Genomic DNA, 24,917 nt, shown 5'->3' on the forward strand with positions numbered 1-24,917 from the left:
TGCTCTGCCACCCTCAAAGTAAAGAAGTTCCTCCTCATGTTTAGATGGAACTTCCTATGACCAAGTTTGTGCCCCTTTCCTCTTGTCCTGTCACTGGGCACCACTGAAAAAAGACTGGCCCCATCCTCCTGGCACCCACCCCTAAAGTATTTATAAGCATTAATAAGATCCCCCCTCAGTCTTCCCTTCTCCAGACTAAAAAGACCCAAGTCCCTCAGCCTTTCCTCATAAGAAAGATGTTCCAGTCCCCTAATCATCTTTGTAGCCCTTTGCTGTACCCTCTCCAGCAGCTCCCTGTCCTTCCTGAACCGGGGAGCCCAGAACTGGACACAGAACTCCAGATGTGGCCTCACCAGGGCAGAGTAGAGCGGGAGGATAACCTCCCTCCCTCGACCTGCTAGCCACACTCTTCTGGATGCACCCCAGGATGCCATTGGCCTCCTTGGCCACAAGGGCACATTGCTGGCTCATGGTCATCCTGTTGTCCATCAGGAATCCCAGGTCCCTTTCCACGGAGCTGCTCTCCAGCAGGTCAGCCCCTAACCTGTGCTGATGCATGGGGTTATTCCTCCCCAGGTGCAGTACCCTACACTTGCCTTTGTGGAATTTCATAAGGTTCCTCTTTGCCCAACTCTCCAGCCTGTCCAGGTCACGCTGAATGGCAGCATAGCCTTCTGGTGTGTCTGCCACTCCTCCCAGTTTTGTGTCATCAGCAAACTTGCTGAGGGCACACTCTATCCCTTCATCCAGGTCATTGATGAATATATTGAACAGGACTGGACCCAGTACTGACCCCTGGGGACCACCACTTGTTACACGCCTCCAACTAGACTCTGTGCCACTAATCACGACCCTCTGAGCTCTCTCTATCAGCCAGTTTTCAGTCCACCCCATTGCCTGTTCATCTAACCCACACTTCCTAAGCTTGTCTATGAGGATGATGTGGGAGGCGGTGTCGAAAGCCTTGCTGAAGTCAAGGTAGACAACATCCACTGCCCTTCCCTCATCTATCCATCCAGTCATGCCATCGTAGAAGGCTATCAGATTGGTCAGACAGGACTTCCCCTTTGTGAATCCATGTTGACTACTTCTGATAACTTTCTTTTCCTCCAGATGCTTTGAGATGACACCCAGAATGAGCTGTTCCATCATCTTCTCAGGGATGGAGGTGAGGCTGACTGGCCTGTAGTTTCTTGGGTCTTTCTTTTTGTCCTTTTTGAAGGCTGGAGTGACATTGGCTTTCCTCCCATTCTCGGGCACCTTGCCTGTTCTCCAGGACCTTTCAAAGGTGATGGAGAGTGGCCCAGCAATGACTTCTGCCAGCTCCCTCAGCACTTGTGGGTGCATCCCATCAGGACCCATGGACTTGCGGATGTCCATTTTACTTAATTGGTCTCTAACTTGATCCCCCTCAATCAAGGGAAAGTCTCTGTTACCTGCAAAGTCTGGGATTCCTGAGGGCTGGCCGGAGCAGTGAAGACTGAAGCAAAGGCCTTCAGTAACTCTGCCTTCTCTGCATCATGTGTCATCATGGCACCTGTCTCATTCAACAGCAGGCCCACATTTTCTCTAGTTTTCATTTTGCCTCCGATGTACTTGAAGAAACCTTCCTGTTGCCTTTGACATCCCTTGCCAGGTTTAATTCCAAGGAGGCCTTGGTTTTCCTCGTTGCTCAGCTCTGAGAACTTTCCAATTCCAGCATTGTTTCACAGAGCCTAAATACCCACAAACTGATGCAATACAAACGCACTACCATAAAATCCTATAGGGATCTCTATACCTGAAACGCTCAAATCAAATATGCGAATATTCAATAAATAAATCTGTAGGAAAATGCAGCTCGGAGACAAAAACACAATTTGGAGTACCCTTTGGCCTATCCTGTTTTTAGATCTAATCATATAGCAGCTGTGTCAACTATATTCTAGATAGATGATTAGAAGGGAAATGTGATTCTTTCTCACCAGGAGGCAGAATGGGGAATTTGTACATCTGTCACTAAATATTTTTTCTGTTTTTTTTTCCTTCAGTATGCTTCTCAAGATTTAACTGTCTTAGGAAATTGCCTAAAGCTAACTGTGCTACAGATTTGTAGTGTTTTTTTTCTGACATAACCTGACTGGTAGAAGTTAACAACCAAGAACTGAAAAAGGGTTTTGATTGGGTGTTGGTACTGCCACACCTCTCCCAGCACAAGGACATTGAGTTGCAGTTGCGAGTATAGGCTAAACCAGTCTGTAACAGGAGGAAATAGTTGAATCAAGTGGTATGCAGAACAAACACCTAAACTAATCTTGTTCATTAGAAAGCTGTGAAAGGCTATTTTTGCAAGTCTGTCTTTTATCACAGTGGAATTTTCAATCTCTGAAAATAAGTATACTTGAAGTAATTTGATTAATTTAAACTTTTTAATTCAGGTCACTGATTTATTGCATGACAACTCAGGGATTATAATGCATATGTCTTTTCTTATACACTTGTGTTTGCCTTTATAAATGGTACATTACCTGCTGTATGAGAGTCCAAGTAGACTGTATCACATGTTGAAACAGATGAATATCCTGGCAGTTACACCTTCACCTCAGTTTATACCATCCCTGTGCTTGTTTTCTAAAGAGAACTGCATTGCTTCCAAACAGAGACTACGTCATACAATAGATAGCATAGCTGATTTTTTAGGTAATTTTTGTCTATTCTCAGGCAACTGGGACAGGGTGGAAGCTGAACCTACAATGGAAATTTCACTTCTCAACATGTATAGGGTATGGGGGGTATGGCTTAGAGAGCTTCAGCATTAACAGCTCATTTCATATCTTGCTTTCTGAAGTATGGTATAGTATTACCAGACATGAATCTTCCACGTAATGTAGCTTAGAGCCTTGTAAGGCAGCCTGTATTGCTTTCCTTGCAGATGTTCACAAAGCATTGAAAATGAAAGTTTTCTTTTTTTACGTCACCTGAGAAACTCATACGATCAGGTTTCTTTAGCTTGTGTTGGTTCTTGGTTTTTTGGTAAAAGAGTAAAAAGTAAGTCTAATTCCTGGTTAAGTGCAAGGAGGTTTATGTTTACTTAATACTTCGGTAATCAGTCCTTTACTGCTTTTTGCTTCTTTTTAGAATGTTGATGTTTGGGGCTGGGGGGGTATGTTCCGTCTTTATTATGATACACTGGTGTCACTAATATTCCATTTTAATGGTGCTTCAATTAATTCGTTGCAAACGCTGCACTGAGTTCTAGTGCATTTTGTATCCTGGTTCTATGATTGAAGACTACCCAAAATATAGGAGGTATATTAGGAACTTAATGAAAACCCTATGGCAAACTAACAAATGCAAGCATTTATTTACGTTTTTATCTGTAAAAGGAGACATTTCTGAAATGTACGTAGCTCTGTTGGTATGCACTGAGCTTGTTCATTTTTAATGTTTTTTATCATAAGTAACCTTTACACTTTCATGGAAGAGATGTTGTTTTGAAAGCTGTATTGTACACAGTCTTTCTAACCCTAGATTAGAATTAGGGAGAGGGTCTGCTAAAAGCAGAACAGAAAGCTAGGTATCAAAATATGTTCCTTTCATTAGAACCATTCCTGACTGCATTATGGGAAGAGGAGTGCATTAATTGCTGGAGATACTTATGCTTACTGGTTTTTAAGAGTGCTATTATTAAAAAAAAAAAAAAAACCCAAAGCAGAAATGCTATTTGCTGGCTAAATTGAAATCAAACTTTGAAAAAGTATTTGAAAACTTCAGCAGATTGCTTGTTCACTGCTAAATGTTTTAGTTTGCAAAGCAAATTGTTCTGTACTGTTTCTTAACAAGTTAAGACATCCTTTATAACTCTATGGAATTAAAACTGGTGTATTGGAAGCTGTGTTGTACATACAATGGTCTTAAAATGTACCTCAGAATAATTCTATGAAAGTGTTCTTTGTATATGGCTTTCTCAAATCATTCTTAAGTTTTCTCTTAGCTAATGGTGTATTTTGCAATATGCCACCAACTTAGCTCATTTCTTTAAATTTCATTTTTCATATAAAAATGGAGATTTTTACAGTAGTAGTCAGAACTAGGCATGTTTGTTTGAGAGACAGAATATATATGTATAAATTGATATGTGCATGATACAGACCTGTACCTACCTCAAGGCCAGAGGCCTTGAGCTAATTATTTAATGTGAAGTTGGACACAAATGCTCAGTAGATTTTTTTTTTTGCGATTCTGCTTCTATGTGATTTATGTGTGTTTCTTGATTTAAGATTTCCACTATTTTCTCAACTGCTGAATTTTCAAAATATTTTTTTTTACGTATGTTGGAGAAAGAAGACTTCTTGGTTTTCCTTTAATCCTCTTTCTCTATCATATTAGGCATCACAGATTTTTTTTTTTTTTTTCCTTAGGACAGCTTTTCATGCCCAAAACTTGAGGTCTTGACAAGGATCCTTGTTTGGTATGGGGAATTTTTGTTGGAGTTGGAAAATTCTGAACACATATACCTGTATACTTTTGTATGACGTATTGCTGGAACAGTAGGAGTTAACGTCTTCCATTGAATGTGGAATAAAGGAAGTATTGTAAAAGAGGCAAATCTAGCAAATAGTTACAATTTAAGTACCCTTAAAAAAACCACATTGTATTCCAGTTGCCAGACAGAAGCAATAGTAGAAGCCTTTGTTACAATTGCATAGGACGGCTTTTTAAGAACATTCAGTAATGTAGCTCTCCAAAAGAATAGATCTAACTGGATAACCATAATAAGAAAATACAGGTGTTGGACTGGTAACTGAGCATTCAGATGGAGGAGCCACAGGATTCCCCTTACTATATTTAATGTGAGGAATGGAAAAGAGATGCTTTAGGACAAATCAGTAGAATTGTATGCTTTTACCAGGACATCAATTTTGTTGTAGGTCTCTAATGGAGATACTACAATTTTCCAACTTAAGTATACACAATCTTTCTTTTTTTTTTATTCTTCTTTTTAATTGAATGGTTCAGAAAACCTGTGGTAGAAGGAACTGCACAAACTTTAAGTAACTTGATAGATAGAGACTAGGGAAAAAGTGTATTCAGTCTTTTTTTTTTTTTTTTGTGGGACTGTTTATAGGAAAATTAAAATTAGATGCATCTTCACTGCTGTTTGTCATGTGCCTGTGTGTTTTCTCCAGGTGTATTCTAGACAAGTAGACATTAAGGTAGACTGAAAACTAGCTGAACTGCTGGGCTTAAAGAGTTGTGGTCATGAAGCCCAGTTGGAGGCCAGTCACTAATGGTGTACCCTAGAGGCTGATACTGAGGGCAGTACTGTTTAACACCTTTGTTAGTGACCTGAATCATGAGACAGAACGCACACTCAGCAAATTTGTAGACGATACAAAACTGGGACAAGTGGTTGATAAAACAGATGGGTGTGCTGCTATTCAGAGCTGGACAGGCTGGAGAAAGGCACCGACAAGAACTTCATGCAAAGGCCTGCATCTGGGGCAGAATAACAAGTACGTGGTTGGGATCGACTGGCTGGAAAACAGCTTTGCAGAAAAGGCCCTACGGTCCTGATAGACAACAAGTTGAACATGTGCCAGCAATGTGCCATTGTGGCCAAGAAAGCCAGTGGCATACTGGACTGCATTAGAAAAACTGTCACCAGCAGCTCAAGGGAGGTGATCCTACCTCTCTACTCAGCACTGGTGAGACTCACCTGGAGTGCTGGCTCCAGTTTTGGGCTCCCCAGTATGAGAGAGACATAGACGTACTGGAGCAAGTCCAGCAAAAGGCCACTAAGATGATTAAAGGACTGGACCATCTGTCATACTAAGAGAGGCAGAGAGCTGGAACTGTTTAGCCTGGAGAAGGCTCGGGGGATCTTATGAACGTGCATGTATACCAGATGGTAGGGAGTAAAGAAGACTGAGCAGGCATATTTTTAGTGGTGCCTCATGAAAAGATGAGGCAATAGGCACAAACTAAAACATAAGAAGTTCCATTTAAACATAAGAAAACACTTCTTTTGCTGTGAGGATGGTCAAATACTGGAACAGGTTGCCCAGAGAGGTTGAGGAGTCTGCTTCCTTGGATATATTCAAAACCCAGTTGAGCGAGGCCCAGCATAGTCTGTTCTAGCTGACCCTGCTTTGAGCAGGGAACTGAACTAGATGACCTCCAGAGGGGCCTTCCAACCTCAGCCCTTCTGTGATTCCATATACATGTTGTTTCTATAATAGTGTGTCAAACCTTTAAGTTGTTGGCGTGAAATGACAAAACTTATAGCCAGTATTGTGTAAATACTGAGAGGTAGCTAGGAATTATAAATGTTTTTCATTGTATGATAGATACATGTAGGTTACTGGAAAGTATCCCAGTGGGCCGCTGCAAACTTGTCCTAGATTCATGTCAGGCTGAGCTTTGAGAATAAACTGTCAAGTGGTGTGACTTGAGCAAAAGTGACTGTGCCACCTTACTTGCTTACTTCATAGATTTGCTCCTGTAACATAAAAAAAAAAAAAAGAAGAGTGGAAGCTTAGTGATCAATCCTTAGTTTGAACATGAATTTTATTTTTTTGTTTAAAATCTGGATAATTTTTTCCAGAGAAAGGGAAGAGAAGTTACTTCAAGTTAGTATGATATTTCTGGGGAAGTGGCTCAAATTCTTCAACAGTTATTAAAAATTCCATGAATAGACAAGTTTCTGGCTGGAGTTTCCTTTTTTCATTCTGGAAAATTAGTATTTACCATTAAACTGCCAGAGATGATTTGTAGTTAAGGCCTTCCGTAAAGTGAAAAATGCTGTAGATAAAAATACTGAGTTGGGAGCTTTGCAGTGTATGCTTTTCACTAGTATTTCTTTCCTGCATAACTGCATACTTATTTGGAAGGCTCCATGCCTTTCCTTCTCTTAAACAAGCTTGGAAATTAGAGAGACAATTACGAGCAAGAAATGGACTTGTTTTCCAGTGTGTCATTCAAACCACTGGTAAGGAATTCCTCTTTGCTCCACAGAGGCTGCACGATATATTCTTGTCTGACTGGTCTCTTCTGCTGTGAAGAACCACTAGATACTGGAATTGTGTAGAATCTGCAGAAGTTCTTGATGAAATAGGAATCAAAATAGATCAAGCATTGAGAGGAAAAGACCTGCAGGCAGAGAGAGTGTGAAAATGAACTTTGTTTTGATGGGGAAGAGAAACTGGGAAGATGTTTTCTCTGGCTTGTCATACAGATGGAATACAAGAAACCTTTTTCTAATGTTTTCGTCAGCTCAACACTTGAGGACTCATCAGTAAGAATGAATAATAGGATGTGTAAGTGATAATAATGCTGACCATGCCTTGATTTCAAGTTTATAAGCAAGCTAAGAGGAAGAGAGATCAACTTTCTTTAGTGTCAACTTCATTTACAATTTATTCTAAAAATAGTTGTGACGTGTTCAGGTGATGGCACTCAAAAATACTGCTTTGGATAGCCTCTAGAGCAGATTTGAGAGGGAGGTGCTTCATTTTTAGTTTACATTTCCACAGTTGTTGTTCTGTCTCTACCACCCCTGCTTTCCCCCTTTCTCCCTTGCCAAATAAAAGAAAAAACAAATCCCTTTCATTCTAAATAGTTGAAGTTTTTAATTCTAGCTTCATTTTCCAATATTAGTGAGTACTTCCACAAAAATTATTTTTTCTTAAAAAGCAAGACAACTTGTCTTACATACTCTTAGTTATTTAAAAACTATGTGTTTCTAGCTGGGCTATGTATGGAGAAATACAAAACCAGTCCATGACCAGACAGCTTTTCACCATAAACATCTAGCGAAAACTAAATGTTTAAAAACATGACACTTCAGATGGTAAAAGTTAATAGGGGGTTAGGTTTGAAGGTGGACTAGATTAACATTTAAGAATAAGTTTTTAGTCTTGAATTATAATGAAAGTCAGCGTGAATGATAAAGCAGGGAAATACAATTTTGAAGGAAACAGGACTGCGTTTTTTTAGACTTCGGATTGTTTTGAGTCTTATGACTTATTTTCCTATCTAGTACAAATAACTACATGACTTCATTTTTATCAGAAAGAAATACTTAAGTTGGTGAAAGTACAGATGTGATTGTATTAAGAATAATTTGGCCAAGTCTAGCCAAAAAACCAGGAGACTTAAACTAGCAATTATATTGACATAAATGATACTGATTGTGTTAGACATTTTTATAGTGGCCCTTTCAAAAAAAGGATTGATTTTAGAACAAAATAGAGGAACTTAAGCTTTGCTTTCAGACAATAAATTTTCAGCTGACTAATCGTACTCCTTTTATAGGAATGTTTTTTTCACTCTAAATTAAGAATCTGTATGTGTGATGGATTTGTTGTTGAAATACTTTTGCAGAAAATTTCAATTTCTATTCATCCTTTTAGGCTCTCGTCACTTCAATATCAGTGAACGTCATCCTTTAAACCATTTGATTCCACTGAAGAAAACTCACTTTTTAAGTGCCATCTCTCATACATTTTGCACCAAAAGACTGGTTTTCTTTTCTTAAGTGGATGCTGTTTCAAGGAGAAATATGAACTGCTTTTTGTTAAGAAAAAGAAAAAAAAGTATGCAATGTTGAATTAGAAAGTGTATGTTTTCCTTTTAAAAAATGTAGAGAGAGGGAGGGAGGGAGGGAAATCTCTGAATGAGATTAAGTCTGGAAAAAAATTTCCAGCTTCATTAACTGTGGCTGGAATGACCATTAACATGTAATTTGATGAAACCAAATACAGAAACTGAAAAAGGAAAGGAGCAACTTACTATGGCTAGCAGGTAATTAAAGCAGATGGAAATACTGCATCTGTATTTTTTCTGTAATGTAGTTCTGAAACAATGCTGATGATACAGGATGAATCAAATAATTTTTAAGTCATAGTGTTGAAGTAGTCTGAGAAGCTTTGTAAAAAACTGCTGTATTTTGACAATGTTTGTATAGCAGAGCTCTCCTTATCAATTATGCAAGTAAGTGGTTTAGGACTACTTATCTTGATTTACAGGTATTGGCTGAGTTAAAAAATAAGTACTGATTTCCAGGGAGACACTATAAAACACTTAAACTGGTTTCTGCTGGTATTTGCTCCCATTCTGACTAAATTTTGAAGCTTTTTTTTAAACACTACTTTCGTCTTTCAAAACAGTCTTTCTGCAATGTGTTCGTCAGTTGAAATCTGTCACCATGAAAATATTTTTCATGTCATAATCAGATTTAAACTTCCATCAAACTCTGTTCTGACTTATTCTGCAAGTTGGTTTTACATTTTGGCGCAGAAAGCAAACTTATATGCAGTTAATAAAACTAAGTGCTTCTTAGTCACGCAGGTAATATACTACTTAGAAATAGCTGTAGTTGAGAACAGCGTAATATGAATGCATGGAATTGGATTGTTGAACGCTGTAAACTTACGTAACTCCATTAGACCCAGTGATGCAAGTGTAGAACAGCTGAGCATTTCTGTCAGAAATAGATGTCATGTAGTAGCCAAGTGGGGGATTACGTGCCAGGTCATACAAAGCAGTAGTGATGATGTCTCCCCTATAACTGGAGAAACAGTCCTGTATAATTTGGTTTATAGTAAAGAGGTGTGCTTTACCTGTATCCAGCTGCTTCTCATCTTTCTGTCAAGGTCTTCAAGTTTACTTTTTCCTCCTGTAAAAACTGTTTTGGTTCAAGATTGTGCAGATAATTCTGGGATGTTCTGCTCCTGAAAATTAGTTAAATTGAATGTGGCCAGTAGGCCGTCCATCTGCAGCATTCTTTAATGGGCATTTTAGACAGTACTTCTAGTCAGTAGCTAATGTTATTCAGCTGAATAGCCAACCCACGTCTCATAGTCCTATGTTATTATCTTCAAATAGCTCTTCCCATTTAATCTGTATTTCTTGTTTTTGTGACATCACATCTGCTTGCTTTGCACCTGAGATTTTGCCTCAACTGAAGATATTCTGAAGGGTGTATTGTATTTGGGCAGTGCAGCATTGTATCTGTCTGTCATGCCTTAGCCAGGCCATGATTCTTTTTAAAATCCTATGTAAAATGAACTTGTATTTCATCAGTGTTTAAGTTGTTTGCTTGTTTTCGAAGTAATTTTGCTATGAAAATCCTGAAAACCACATTGGAAGAGTTTTCAGGATATAGGGCCTGCATGTTGTATCTAATATTTGTTCTCCTTTTTTCTGCTCTTCTATCTTCTCCTTGTCTTAACAGGAATAACAGCTTCACCTGTTCCCCAAGCTGACATTCTAAATTGCATATTGGCAAGTAATTTTTCCTCTTTTTCCCTTCTGTCAGACATTGCGTGCCTTCCATAATTACTGCCTTGTTTTCTGGAAGGGAAAAAACTAGATCTAAGGGCTCCTATTTTTTACTGTATTTTGATAAATATTTGTAAGTGATATCTGCCCTTATTTCCTCTCTCTTTTCTTCCTCAGAAACCTGGGTACAGTTATCTTATCTGGCATGCCTTAACTCCTCACTGGTACAAATTCCTTTGCTCCATTGTAATTTGTTCGGGTGAGGAAAAAACCGCACTTGTCCATTTTCTGCAGCACATCCAAGGATACCCATATAAGAAAAAATAAATGGAATTTCTGCTACCCATAGCAGTATGCCATCTGTTCTGCAGTGCACCCCACACATCCAGTCAAAGACCTTGGTCTACTGAATGGAATGGAATTTCCCCAAATATCTATTTCTGTCAGCCTCACATGTGTGCTAATGTCTCTGTCAAATCCCCTTTTGTCCCCCTAAGGTAGTATTGACTCCTGGCAGCAGACTGCATGGCTTCTGAACTTGTGAACCGCATCTTCCTGTTGTTGCTCGGCATGTTGGTCTATAAAATGCGGTGCAGATAATGTGCTCCTTTTGTTAAATCTTTGATTGCAGAGTGCTCTACAGCTGTAGATTTACCTGCTGGCATGCTTTTGATTTCTGTTACCTGGTTGGCTTGTTAATGGTTATTCCTGTTCCTGGATTTGGACAAAGTGCGTATTTCCAAGATAGGCTATTGTAACATAAAGCTCCTGATGAACTCCCAGAAGGCCTCTCATTTGTTGTCTGGTACAACTCTAGGAGAAAGGAAAAGGGCAACAGTGATGGGCACATTGACCATTCTGTCCTTGTGCCAAGACATGCTCTGAGGTGTGGTGGCTTCTTCAGGTGAGGACATCTCCTACACCATGATTAATTGGAATGTGGCATGCCTTTTTCTAATAATTAAATTTTAAGGTACGGGCCCTGCAAACATTTATAAATATGCTGAGCTGTAAATGCAGATGGATCTTTTCATGCAAGTGAGATTTTCAGGCAAATACTTAAGAAGAGTCGATATTTCGGTGTGGGTCATACACAAACAAAACACAGGAGGGATTGTAAGTCAAGTAGTTAATGTGATATTGATCTGCACTTGGCAGTTCAGAAAGTAGAAATGGGTTATCAGCACATCACATTACAGGTACTTGCGGACCACGTGTTTAGGAGCATGAGGAAAGCGTCTTTACGTGTATGTGCCCCTGTGAGGCTTTGTGCCTTATGTATATGGTATTGAACATCAAGAAACCTGAAAGTACAAAATAAATGTTTTTCCCCTGTTTAATTATCAGCTTAGATGTTAATAAACAGTGCATGTCCTCTGACTTACCAAGACTTCTCTTTTATAGAAAATGAAGTGTGAATGTTTAGCCACAAGTGTGAAAGTGAAAAATGGTTGTCATTTGTTTTCATTCAGAAGTTGAATGTTAAGTAGAAGTGGAAATCTGTTAATGTTCTATTCCTGGAAATAAATTATGCTGAACTTCATGGCATCGTTCTCTAAATATTAGAGATTACTTTGGAGAGCTTGTTGCTGTAATAAAAATAATTCAGTATTTGTTTTCAGCATTTCTAAAGGAGTAAAGTACTGAATTTTACTTAGATATAAATTGAGCTCATGCATGAAGACTGAACAGCTAAAAGATATTTTCATAATACATTTTCTGTGGAAGTATATTTTTTGGGGAAAAAATTTCAAGTTCTTGCCCTCTATGGCTTTTATCTCAAAGGAAGACTGGTATAGTTAGACCAGCTCTTCTGGGGAGATGGTATTGGTGGGGGACACTACTTTCACAGCTGCAGACTATATTTGTCTCTTCCCTGCTCATCATGCTGTGCCCCTATAATGCAGTGGCTCAAGCATTTAAGAAGACTTGCAGTGAACCAGATAGCTGAAGAACAAGTGCCTGCCTTCCACCTTTTCTGTGATGTCGAAGCAATCCTGGCCTAAAGTTCTAGGCTTGTTTCTGTTGTGTTGCCAGCCACGAAAAGGACTGGATTGACAAAGCATCTGTATTCACAGTATTTTGCATAAGGGAACAAAAAGTCTGTCTAGATAAAGGGATTTATTCTTTTTAAATAAAAAAGAGAGAGAGGTGGACATACATAGGTTTTGGGGTTGGGATTTTTTTTGTATATGTAATATGGCTTTTTTAAGGGGGGTTTCAGATTTAGCAATAACTTGTTTTTTTCCCCATGCTCTGAGCAGAGTTGTATCGTAGTTACAATCTAAAGAAAAAAAAGTCCTATTGAAAATGCAACTTCAAAGGTTATTATATGAAAAAATCTTCAGAGCTTATCTTGTGGTGTTCACTGTCTGGTTAGCAATGCGTGAGAAGGAATAAAATGCTGTGTTATAATTGTCTGTCTACTTTGTATGTAGTAATTAATTTCTAAGAATGTACTCTGCAATTGTGGACAGGTTTTCTGAAAGACTGTTTTAAGTAACTTTGAAGTATTTTCTTGCATTACTATACTTTTATAATGTACTAAGGAGCAGAAATTTGGCCAATAAAAATAGTCTTCTGGGTTTTAAATTGGTTATTTATTTCATCATAAATTGATCTTTCATAATATGTACATTTTAAATGCTTAAATATAACATATTTCTCATCATTTGGCATTATTTGGCCAACAGGAAGAAAAGAGGAAAAATTAATGCAATACCTATTGTACAAAAAGTATGATCATTATGGACTATAGTAAAGGATACATTTCTACATAAAATTAATTCGTAATAATGCCTGAAAGTTTTTTGATGTTTCTTGTTGATGTTGTAGACTAAACTTTTCTGTTTGCATTCCACTGAATCTGTGGGGTGTGACTTTTCACAAGAAAACCCTTGTTACTGTTTCCCAGTAAATCTTACTACTTCCTGCATCTAGAGGTTCTTATCTACCCACAGATATCAAGGGTAGGTCAGGCTCTTCGGTCTGTGTGTTCCAAGTCATCAATAGGTTATGCACAAGCAATTCCTTGTTGGCACTGTAGTTGTGTAGTTCATTAAATAGGTGTGCAGCACTGACAAAGTCTTGGGATGTCTTTGGAGGCTCTGGTGTTTCAGACTAGTGCGTGCAGGCGGCATCAGTGCTCACAGGCAGCAGCACCCCAGCAGCACTGGGAACCACGCACTTCACCTGAACTAGGTTCAATGTAGTGCTCTGACCCAGGGACCCGCATGTTAAGTCTAAAATGAAGGTTTGCCAGAGACGCAAGGTCGATGTTTCTGTGAGATGTGCAGTAATGTTTTTTTCTCATAGGTATCAGTTCCTGTTTCCATGTAAAATTAGAGAGAATGGACCACACACATTTTTGGAGATACTTTCAGTGCTGCAAAATGTATTTGGCACCTAATACTAGTGTTAAAGTGAATTACACATTTTTAATTAGAAAAGCATTCCATCATGACTGAATTGCTGGCAGGAGCAGATGACCAAAGTGCAGCTGACCATGCAAGAGTTGGTCAGCTCTCCAAACCATAACATCTGGTTTGGAGTCAAAAATATTTCTCAGCCAAATAGTAAAACTTTCACCTTTCAGCCACAGTGTTGAACACTGATTGTTGTTTGTATTACATGTAGTTCAAGCCACCAAAGCTAATGCAGCAACAGACTTCCTTAACCTTACCACATAGAATACAACTAAAAACTCCAATCCTCAATTATTGGCATGAAAAAGGTTATTACTGTTATCGTTACTAACTTACTCTGTTGTAGTTCTTCAGACCAAGGCATGTAGTATTTCAGTAGATTCTTACTAATAATTAATTATATTACTGTTTTGTGTAAAAAGGATTAAGGCCTTTAGCTGGTAATCTCAGTATTCTTGGAGAGCGTATGGGTCTCTCTGTACCTCTAGAATAATATGCTAACTGAAAATGCAGTAAAGCACAATTTAATTTTTTTTCTGTCACCTGATAAGAACTGTGATGTGTATTATGCATTTAGAGTGGAACTGGAAAAAAAAAGAATTACTCAAATGAGCAGTTTATGCTTCTTAGCAATATGCAGATGTACTGAAAAAGCTACTAGTGTTTTTAAAAGCATTTACAAGCATGCTTAGGAAATGGCTCATGCTCTGATTTAAAAATAGAGTGCAAAACTTTTGCAACCTTACTGCCTTTCAATTTTCAGAAACTTACTTGAGCAAGAACTATTTATTTTAGCTAGAACTTTAAATGTATTAATTTGTTCCAATGTATTTCAGTTTCTGCTTTCATGTCATTGAAATGCGGTTAGGTTGCTTTTGCTTCCATTAGTACAGACTTTTTTTTCTATGTTCCTATGCTAATACAGTGCATCAAATTCTCAAAGATAAAATTTGATATAGCTATTCTATTACTTTAAAAATACTGAGTTTTATAATAGAGTAATTTGGTAGAGCTGGAATTCAGGGCGCTGAAGAACATATGATACAACATTAAGTTGCATGCATTTTGTTTTCTTTTTAAGTTTTCCCTAAGACACCCATGTCCTTCATTTAGGAAATGAATGGTGCTTATTGAATTTGTAGGTGTTCAGTGCTTTTTGTATGGAGTAAGTGAATGATGAGAATTTAAAGGTACCTTCTGAATCTGGCATTGTATACAGGCTTATTTTTCACTTGGAATTTTCGGTGACAGTCCCATTGCCAAATCATAATACCCCTGAAAATACTTTATGAATTATACTTTCTGCAGATTATAGTGCTGCATAAGCTGAGATTGGAATGCTGCCTGAAGTGAAGAACAACATTATGGCACTTTTACGCACAAAGACAAGAGTCAAGGGCTGTTTTGAGCATGGGATTTGACCTAGTGTTCTGCAAATACTTATTATAATAACCTTATCATAAGTGTGGGTTTTTATAATACCCTTTTATCTACATTGTCTAGCTTCTCTAACCAAAACTAAGGCCTCTTCATAGAAGATATTGCATGTACATTTAAAAAAAATAAAATAAAAACCTCAGTTTTCAAAGTATTTCTGATATGAACAAAGGAGTTGAGCACTGGACACCATTTAAATGATAAGGAAACTAACCTTTGGGATCCCATAGCTGAGACTGTATGTTGGTGACAGGAGGGAGGTGAAAGCTTTGTGGTCAGAAGTTACTGTTGGCACCACCAAAGACAATGAGAATATAAAAGGTTGAAACCTCGGGTGAAGGGCATTGCAGTGATAGTTGTGATTCTGCTAACGGAATTACATGTGGTTTTGTTGTCATGTTTTGCAGTGTATTGGAGGACTTTTCTGAGTCTCTGAACCGTGAAGCTCTTTCGCAGTAGAAAAACCTACTTTTTCTAGGGAGGAAGAAAGTCAAAAGTCTACCTGCTGCCTGCAGAGATATTAGCAGCATTAAGAACAGTTTCCAAAACCACGGAAGAGCTATTTTTTTCCCCTCTTTCATTAAATAACATGTACACATATTAGAAAAGTTGAATTAGAATAACGTAAGTTAAACTGGGTTTTGTGATTTTTTTTTTAAAGTTATTTCCTTGCTATGTAAAGATGAGTGAGGCTGTTTAGTTTTTTCTTTCCATCTGATACTGTTTCAGAACTTTTTTATTTCTTTTCTTTTTTTTTAATCTAAAGCCTGCCCTTTTAGGTTTTCTGGCACACGTAACAGAATGGTGTGTGTTTGTTATTTCAGACAATAAAATTTAGGATACAGTGTCTGGACTCTTGGGTTTTTTTAAAAAAAAAAAAGAAAACAACCCCCCCAAAAAAACAACTAAACCACCACCCCACCCCAAAAACAGAGCTAGTTATATTACATGGGCAAAATCTTGAATCTCCTTTCCCTTTGTGAGAACTACTTTGAGCTTTGTAACTTGTCTGAGCACATGACTGTAAACACTTTCTCAAGTCCAGAACACAGAGGTTCTGTGCTTGGTGCCAGGAGAGTGATCAGTTCTGGGCCTTTCATGTTTCTTGGCCCTAAGAGCAAGTCAGCACAATCTTCCTCCATTGCCTAGTTGAATGCTAACGAGGAGAGGTATGGGTTCTGTCCTCACCAAAAAAAAAAAAAAATTCCCAAAGGGCAGCTTTTTTCTAAATTCTCTGCTGCTTCTTGTTGTCCATTTTTGTTGCTCCTTGTTCATTTTTAAGACACACGAAATATACTAATTGGAAGACTTTTTTTCTGTTCAGATGTGTTTTATAGCCCTGTGACATATCTGGGAAGTGTGGGTATTTGCTGGAGTTCTTGGAGCACAAAATATTAAATAAAATATTAAAACCACTTATTGCATGAATAGTTTATTCACTGATACATACACATACACATGCATATGCATACACACATACTTACCCGTATCTCTGTATTGGTTAGAGTACTTCCTAGTTAAAAACCAAAAAGACAGCCTACCATGTTCTGGTGAAGCTGAAACACTGAATGTTAGCAGCTTTGCTGGTATCACAGCCTTCTTGAGCTGCTTAGCTCCCTAGGCTGTTGACTGCCCTGCCAGCTACTTTTCTGTTCAGCTGACTTATTAGCTGGAAAGTTGGTGAGCTTATGGAGGGACCTCAGACCTTAGCAGATCCACATACACAGGATGCCTACTAGATAAGCTGTCAAAACTGAAATTGCATCTGGGCAGCCATCAGGCCTACAAACCAGAACAACCAGTGTTGGCATTTTAGATGTTTCTAAAATGAACTGTTTAAAAATAGTTAGCATTTGGAAAGGAGGAATTTGAGATTTGGATTTTGTTCTGATTTAATTTCATGTTGTAATGTATAATTTGTGTGTGTTACTCTCCGACAGAGAACCTCTGTTCACATTTCTTTTTAGGCTATGCTTTTAATTATTTTAATGAAATATTTTGTTTCTCAACGCATTGAATGTGCTTTTTTCTAGTGGTATTTACAGCAACAATATGCATATAAAGGCAAACCTTTCATCAGGAAAATTATAGGTTAAAAAGTATAGAAAAACCATTCTATAAGATGTATAAGATTGTCATGACTAATACAGCATTTATGCAGTCACATTCGTAATAATATTTGGTGTCTTATTTGTATCATGAAAACATGCCAGATTGTCAAAATAACTTTCAGAGTGCCTAGGTAAACAGAATGCCTTTTCTCTAATATAATATTATTTCATGTTGGTAGGTAATATATGCTTTGAACACTAAAAATGATGAACATGAAGCTGCTATCCAAGCCCTTAAGGATGCTCATGAAGAAGAAATTCAACAAATTCTTGCAGAGACCAGAGAGAAGATCTTGCAGTATAAAAGTAAAGTTGCAGAAGAAATGGATCTCAAGAGAAAGATCCAGGTTTTAGAAGAGTCGCTGGAAGATCATAAAAAGATGAAACATCAGGCCTTGACAGAATTTGAAGCCTATAAGGATAGAGTTGAAGATATGCAGCTTTGTGCAGAAGCTCAGCATGTCCAACGTGTAGTCACCATGTCAAGAGAAGTAGAAGAGATCAGAAAGAAATTTGAGGAAAGGCTACGAAGTTTCATACAGTTGCAAGTGCAGTATGAGAAGGACAAGCGTACAGCTCTGGAAGACTTGAGAGCTGCCCACAGGCTTGAGATTCAAGAACTTCTGAAGACTCAACAGAGCCAGAATGCTACTTTAAGTAAGGGGCAAGAAAAGCTAGAGGAATTGCATAGACTGGAGCTGGAAGACTTGAACAGTAAAGTTGAAGAGTTACGGCTGGAAAGAAAAAAACTCATTGAGGACTATGAAGGCAAACTCAGCAAAGCACAGTCCTTCTATGAACATGAACTTGATTCTTTGAAAAGATCTCAGCTTTTTACAGCAGAAAGTCTACATGCTTGCAAAGAAAAAGAAGTGGAACTAAGAAAAGAATTTCAAAACCAGGAAAGTATGTTACGGAAGAACTTAGGAAAGCTTAAAACTGAATTGCAAATGGTCCAGGATGAAGCTGCCAGTCTACGGGAAAAATGCCAAAAACTTCAGGTGGCTCTTGGTACAGCAGAAAACAATGTACAGGTGAGACCAGTGATATGTTGTTCCCAAGACTGTGAATTTTCTTCTCCTGTTTGTGCTGTCTTTCCATGAGGCTGTTAGGTTGAGGTGATTGGAACATGTAAACTTACTATTCTGTCACTCATACTTGATTATCATCTACTTACAAATTTTTTTATTTATTCATATTTTAAAATGTATTTTATGTGTTTATTTTTCCCAGACTGAATTAGTACTACTTTATATTCCAGTAGAATCTAGAAGCCCCTACCCAGGGGAAAATTTTGGTCTCCTTCCTTTCAGCTGTTCATGAACAGAACTTGGTTGTTCTAGTCATAGTACCCCAAGTATAGTGTACTGAATAGAATACTTAAAACTGTTACCACTTAAAAAACAGGTAAAAAACCCCAAACCAAACCCTGTTCCACTCCACCCAAAGAAAGAAAGAAAAAAAAAAAAGGCAAAAAGCTAAGCAGTATTTGCATCAGGTCTCCACATAAATCGATCCCCCCCCCCACCCCCCCAAAAAAAAAAAAAAGGATTTAGGGAGGGAAGGAGGATGTTGGTGACTGGTACCATTTGGCATGTTATGCTGGCAAACTGAAATGCTTGCTAGAAAAGTTGAGAAACCACTTATCTAGACTGTAGAGTTTCTTGCAGAAAAGTATTTGACAGGAATGTCATACAACTGACGCTATAAATACAATGAATATTCTGTATTCAGTGCAGTCTTGCTTGTAGTGATCATCAGTGACTACCTGGCCTAAACATGTTGGGTCTTAAGAAAAGTAGGTTTGTGGGAGGTGAGAAAAAAAGACGAATTCTGAATTGTTCTAACTTTTTTATTATAACCTCTTCAATGATGTTTTTACAAGCAGTAGCTGAAATACATTTTCAGTATGTACTGGTTTTAGCTGGGGTAGAGTTAATTTTCTTCATAGTAGCTGGTATGGGGCTATGTTTTCAATTTGTGGTGAAAAAACTGTTTGATAATACAGGGATGTTTTAGCTGTTGTTGAACAGTGCTTACACACTCAAGGCCTTTTCTGTTTCTCACACCACCCTGCCAGTGAGTAGGCTGGGGGTGCACAAGAGGCTGGGAGGGGACATAGCTGGGACAACTGACCAAAAGGATATTCCACACCAAATGACGTCATGCTCAGCAATAAAAGCTGGGGGAAGAAGAAGGTGGGGGAGGGGGACGTTTGGAGTTACGACATTTGTCTTCCCAAGTAACCGTTACATGTGATGGAGCCCTGCTTTCCTGGAGATGCCTGAACACCTGCCTGCCGATGGAAAGGAGTGAATGAAGGTCCTTATTTTGCTTTGCTTGTGTGCACAGCTTTTTCTTTACCTATTACACTGTCTTTATCTCAACCCACAAGTTTTCTCACTTCTGCCCTTCTGATTCTGTCCCCCAATCCTACTGGGGGGTAGTGAGCGAGCAGCTGTGTAGTACTTAGCTACTTACCAGGTTAAACCTCAAGGCAGTGTTATTTAGATACTAAAGTTTCTTGTCCTTAAAGAAGGGCAAGACATCCCAGATATACAAAGACTGATTTTTTTTTTTTTTTTTTTTTTTTTTTTTTGGGGGGGGGTGGTGGGGGTTGTTCAGCAAAAAATAGGACTGGGTATGCTGGACTTGAAGGAAAAGATTCTGTGAAATTCTGCTCATTTTTTGGTAGCTGTGCTGAGGCCTGAAGAATAGTAATTTCTGTGGGTAATCTTGAGTATTTTGTCTTTTGCATTTGTAGTTCCTTCCCAAGTTTCAAAGCCAAAAGTACCTTAAATGTGATGGTCATAGCAATTTTGGAAGCATCATTGAGTAGAGCTGAGATGGGCCATAAGCTTTTCTCATTTACAATCTAATTCCAGCCCATCTTTTGGACTATCCTTCCTTGGGTAACCGCTACAGGGTATAGTGAAAGAAGACTGCCAACTTTATCAGATGTTAAATTCAGAATACCTTTTTCCAGTTTCCCAAGGGGCCTTCCAAAAGTTCGTTTCCAACTCTGTTCAGTTAACAAAGCACGACTCTTGCCTTTCAATTCACTACACCAAGGAGATGGGGTTTTGGCAAGCTGCAGTGAAGAGGAAACCCGTTGTATGTTGATCATTCCTGCAGTAAAGGAGTGCCTCTTGGTTCCAAAGAAGAGGAAGAGTCTAGTAAAGTATTCGCAGCAAATTTTAAAGTCAGGTCCTGCTCTGATCATTGTGGATGAGGTGATCAAAGGCACAATCTCGCCACTTCTGGTGTCCATGTTTCATTGCACGTCCTGTCCATTGTCTTCCCCAATTCTATATCCTGCTTTACTTTTTAAAATGGCCCTTTATTATTTCAGTGACTTGAGTGACGAGAAGTCTAGCTTTCCTTTTAAAACAGAACAAGATTTCCTTTTATTTCCTGCATGGCTGAGAACACATCATCACACTACCCAAGATATGGTATTGTGAATCAGTACATCAGACTTAAAAACATACTAAGAGTTTGATTTAACTAATTGCCTAGCTCTCATTTTATGTATATCCATGCGCAGCTTAATTTTTGTCAGTACTAAACACTCACTGTTGCAACAAGGGACACTGTAAACTGCTGTGAACATACAATGTATTCTTCAGTGTGAAGAACTCTCAGATACCAGAAACCAGGTTTCTCAAATTGGCCCCCAAACAATGTGGACCATTTTGCCGTTTTTATTTTTCATATACATTTTTGAATATTGTCACATTTCTCTTACGCATTCTTGTCATGCCATATATCCAGTATCTTGTAGTGCTTCAACAATATTTTTGGAAAAACACATAATACAAAATGAATATGATGGTAATATTACAAGATTTCAGCTTTTGTATGAATAAAACTTGTTTGCTGAAGGGTCTTTTCTGTACATTTTAACCGAAAGCTCATTTAAATTTAAACATGATTGTATATAATGATAACAGGTGTTATACTGTATTTTCTCTAGGTTCTTCAAAAACAGCTAGATGATGTGAAGGAGGAGGAGATGTCATTGTTAAGCAAACACAAAGAAGTGGAAAGTGAGCTAGCAGCTGCCAGAGAGCGCTTACAGCAGCAGGCCACTGATCTTGTTCTCAAAGCCAGTATGTATGTCAGTAACTTAATCTGGAAATGAATTTCATCTGTTTATTCTAGCCTTTCCTTTTTCTGTTAACCTTGTGCAGGTTTAGAGTGCCTAAAGACTGTTCAATGCTGTCCATAGACATTTCTCACAAGTTTTGGGGTTTTTAACTGTTTTGATACCACATGTATTGTACTTATGATTCTTTTTTTGTGTACTTACTTGTGCAAATGTTCTACTTTGTATGGCATGTACACATTTTCCAGGCCTTGGAATTTCTTGCCTTAACTGCACTTGTACAGAATGCTTCTGCTGTGTATCTGTTTTCCATATAATCACTGAGACCTGCTCCCTCTTTCTCCATCCTTTTTCAGTTGCCTTGTCTTTTTGCTGAGACTGCTGTACTTTGCTGTACACCTACTATCAGAAGACTTGCAGCTTATCGGTTAATAAATCTGTTAGGGTTTTCTTTATAGCTGTTTTCTTGACAGTGTTTTCCCCAGTTATATGTTCTGTGCTCGTTGACATATGGAAAGGCATAGAAAATGGTTTTAAGATTTGCCTGTACACATGCAGGTTTTAACTTACTGGCATTGTCTGTCTAGTAAACTGCTTAGTGGTAGGGCATGGGCCCAAGTACTTGAACTTGCTTAACTATGCTATAGGTAGGACTGTAGGCTAAAAATAAGCCCCGGCTTATCTTTGACCTTGTACAATGAGACCAATCGGAGAAATACCTGATTATTTTCCACACAAGTTAGCACAAGCCCAGGGGCCCTTCCCAAAAGTTGGTTTGGGTAAGATCACCTTGTTTTGAAGGCTGGGATGTTGCCAGACTGTGCCAGTCAGCATTAGGGCCAGAAAATACTTCACAGCATTAACTTGGTAATACTGTAATAGTTTACTATTTATAGTACATACTATATACAATATTATATTTACTATTACTGTAATAGTTTGCTATTACAAATGGCTACATGTGGCATAGCCCTCAAACTATGTCTGTGAATGTGGCCTGTATCAAGATTTATTTCTGTCCTTTAAATAATTAAGCAGTTCCTACAGATGGACTGAGTGTGTCTGCTGCCTAGGAGAGCTTCACACCTAGGACAAGTGGTATAGATGAGCTAGCTAAGGTAAAGGCTAGGAATAGTCTAAGCTATATGTTTGGGCAATATAGAGGCCAGCAGAGACCCAAGACTGCAAGGTCTTACTGCATGTAAATAGCTAAAAGGAATGGACTTCCTGCTAAGAACATCTCAAATCATGAATCTCAAAGGGGAGACCCTTGAAAAAGTTATGTGTGAGGCATTCAGAAAAATTCATGACTTGAGACTGTTGGGGGAAAAGAAACCTGTTCTTGTACACTCCTTGACCATTGCTGTTTCCTTCCCTAGGCAGAAGCATGGGAAGCATTCAGCAGCCAGCCCCAGATTCAGTGGAAACAAACTTAAAATATCCAGGCTGTTTTTCCATGTTACTGATGGCATGGAGTCAGCTAGCCTATGAGTCCAGCACTGGTCTCCTCTGGCATTGAGGTTTTTAGCTTTACCAGAAATTCCAGTGTGTCCACACTGTTACTGAGCTCAGTGGCACTGTCAGTAGTACATCTTTGCTTTACAGCACCTTGCTGTGCAACAAGAACCAGCAGCCCTGTTCACAGTTGTGCTACCAAGCCTTTACCATGTGGTATAATTGATTACCAGCCTGTTTGGAAATGGTTTCTGACGCTGGCCCACTGCCATCTCCTTTGAATTTCAGTTCACACTTGGAAGTAAAAAATCCTGCCCCAAAGAAACTAAATTCTTATACTTAATTACCATACAAAATATTTACTCATTGTATTGCAATTTGAGAATGCTGTATTAAGTCTATTATCGGAAATTAATATATTCTTCTTCCATTTATCCTGACATTCCAAACTTGAAGGGAAACTGCTGCGTTTCATACCTTCTGTGTAGAGCATGAGGAATGGGAAACCTGTATTGTGTGTCAAAAGCTCTAGATCTGTGTGTGTGTGTGCTTACAATAAGATATGCATATGCATAATACTTCCTGACAAACTTGAAATTCTTGTACAATTATTCTCCTTGTTACATTCTAAAATCTGGGTTTGCAAATACCTTTCTTAAATGGCTGAACTTCTGAAACATGGTAGTTTTTGAAATGTTACATGAGTTAAGTGTACCAGTTATCTTAAGTTTTTCTCTTCAGTTTTAGTTTTATCAAACAAAAATACCAAAATGACTCTTAGAATTTTTCAAGCTTAGTACAATTAGAGGTGAGCATCGTTTATAAAAATACTACTAATTTTGAAGCATTTTTCATGGCCAAATTCCATTATACATGCCACTGTCCTTCCCTTCACATCAGTGTCAGCAGGCAACAAAGGCTAAAACAGTTTCCTTTTTGGGTCATGTCTTGCTTTAACTGCAGATGGAAATGAATCTGGAGGCTCAGTGGTTTTGTCTTGTGAGAAACAGTGACACACAGTCCACTTTCTTAGCTATTTCTTAGTAACTTAAATTTAAAAGCAATACGCTGTTATTAAAACTCAACTAATCTGTCATTGTTTGAAGGTTGTAATAAAATGGGGGGGGAAGTCTCTCCTAGACGTGGCTACAAAAATAATAAAAAAAATTATTCTGAGTAAATAATACAGTTTCTTATCTGGATGCTTTCTTTATGTGAAACTGTTAAGGGTCTCTGTATAATGCTTGAATGTCTTTTTAGTTACTACTTCATTTTATCATATGCTAATTTTTAAAAGGCATATTTCAAACATATCTAGGTCATGCAAATTATGAAAGGGGTAATAGGGTGTTTCTATCCAAAGAATCCATTCCAACGTGGAATGTCAGCTTAGGTATGATTTCATGATGCTTCTACAAAGATGTTAAAATAATGGGACAATATCCCCTCTCTTGTCTTTCAGTTGAACAAACCCAGAAGCATCCTCTTTTCCAAAATAGTCTTCTATCCCCTCCTAAGCCTTTCCTAGAATAACAGGAGTTTCATTGCTTTAGTCAGTTACCTAGTAGTAGTATTTTCAATACTACAGTTATAAATTCAGAAGAACAAGGACAAAAATTTCTCAAGTCATAAATCTTTTTCCACTGGTGATGTGAAGGACAGATGATTATACTATCTAGCTTTGTAGATTTTTTTTTTTTTAAATATATATAAGAAATTAAAAGCAAGCCTCTAACTGGCAAGGATTTAGATACACTTTACTATGGAGAGAATGAGTTCTGTTACATCTTTTAGTCATATCCCTATAGCAAAATAAACAAAGCATAATTCCATAAGTTTTACGTAGCTTAGCCGCTCTACTTAGCATGCTGGTTAAATTATGAGTTTGGTAAGACAGCAGCATCTTTACCATTAGACTTCAATGTTCTGCTTTCTGTTGTGTAGCTTATCATGGGGTAAAAATGTGTGGTTTTAGGTGGGGTAGGTTATTCAAGACAGACTGTCTGTGTTCATACTATTGCCTACCTCTGCTTTCTCTTGGACTCAATATGCAACTTTGAACCAGGAAAATTGAAACTAAAGGAGCCCCAGCACCAAGCACTCTAACTATTGCTGGAC

At 38.2% G+C, this 24,917-nt stretch overlaps 1 protein-coding gene across 3 annotated transcripts in view; it reads left to right on the forward strand.

Moving 5' to 3' along the window:
- Positions 1–24,917, forward strand: part of FAM184A (family with sequence similarity 184 member A) — an 80,764-nt gene that overhangs the window by 11,180 nt on the left and 44,667 nt on the right. For 2 of the 3 annotated variants that reach the window (XM_059835566.1, XM_059835568.1), the window contains exons 1-2: positions 17,617–18,270; positions 21,213–21,348. In XM_059835566.1, coding sequence (XP_059691549.1) covers positions 17,617–18,270; positions 21,213–21,348 — 790 coding nt within the window. Of the gene's footprint in view, positions 1–17,415; positions 18,271–21,212; positions 21,349–24,917 lie in introns of those variants that run through there. The other variant, XM_059835565.1, reaches the window with a different exon arrangement.

The sequence above is a fragment of the Gavia stellata genome, chromosome 2, assembly GCF_030936135.1.
Source record: "Gavia stellata isolate bGavSte3 chromosome 2, bGavSte3.hap2, whole genome shotgun sequence".
NCBI lineage: Eukaryota > Metazoa > Chordata > Aves > Gaviiformes > Gaviidae > Gavia > Gavia stellata.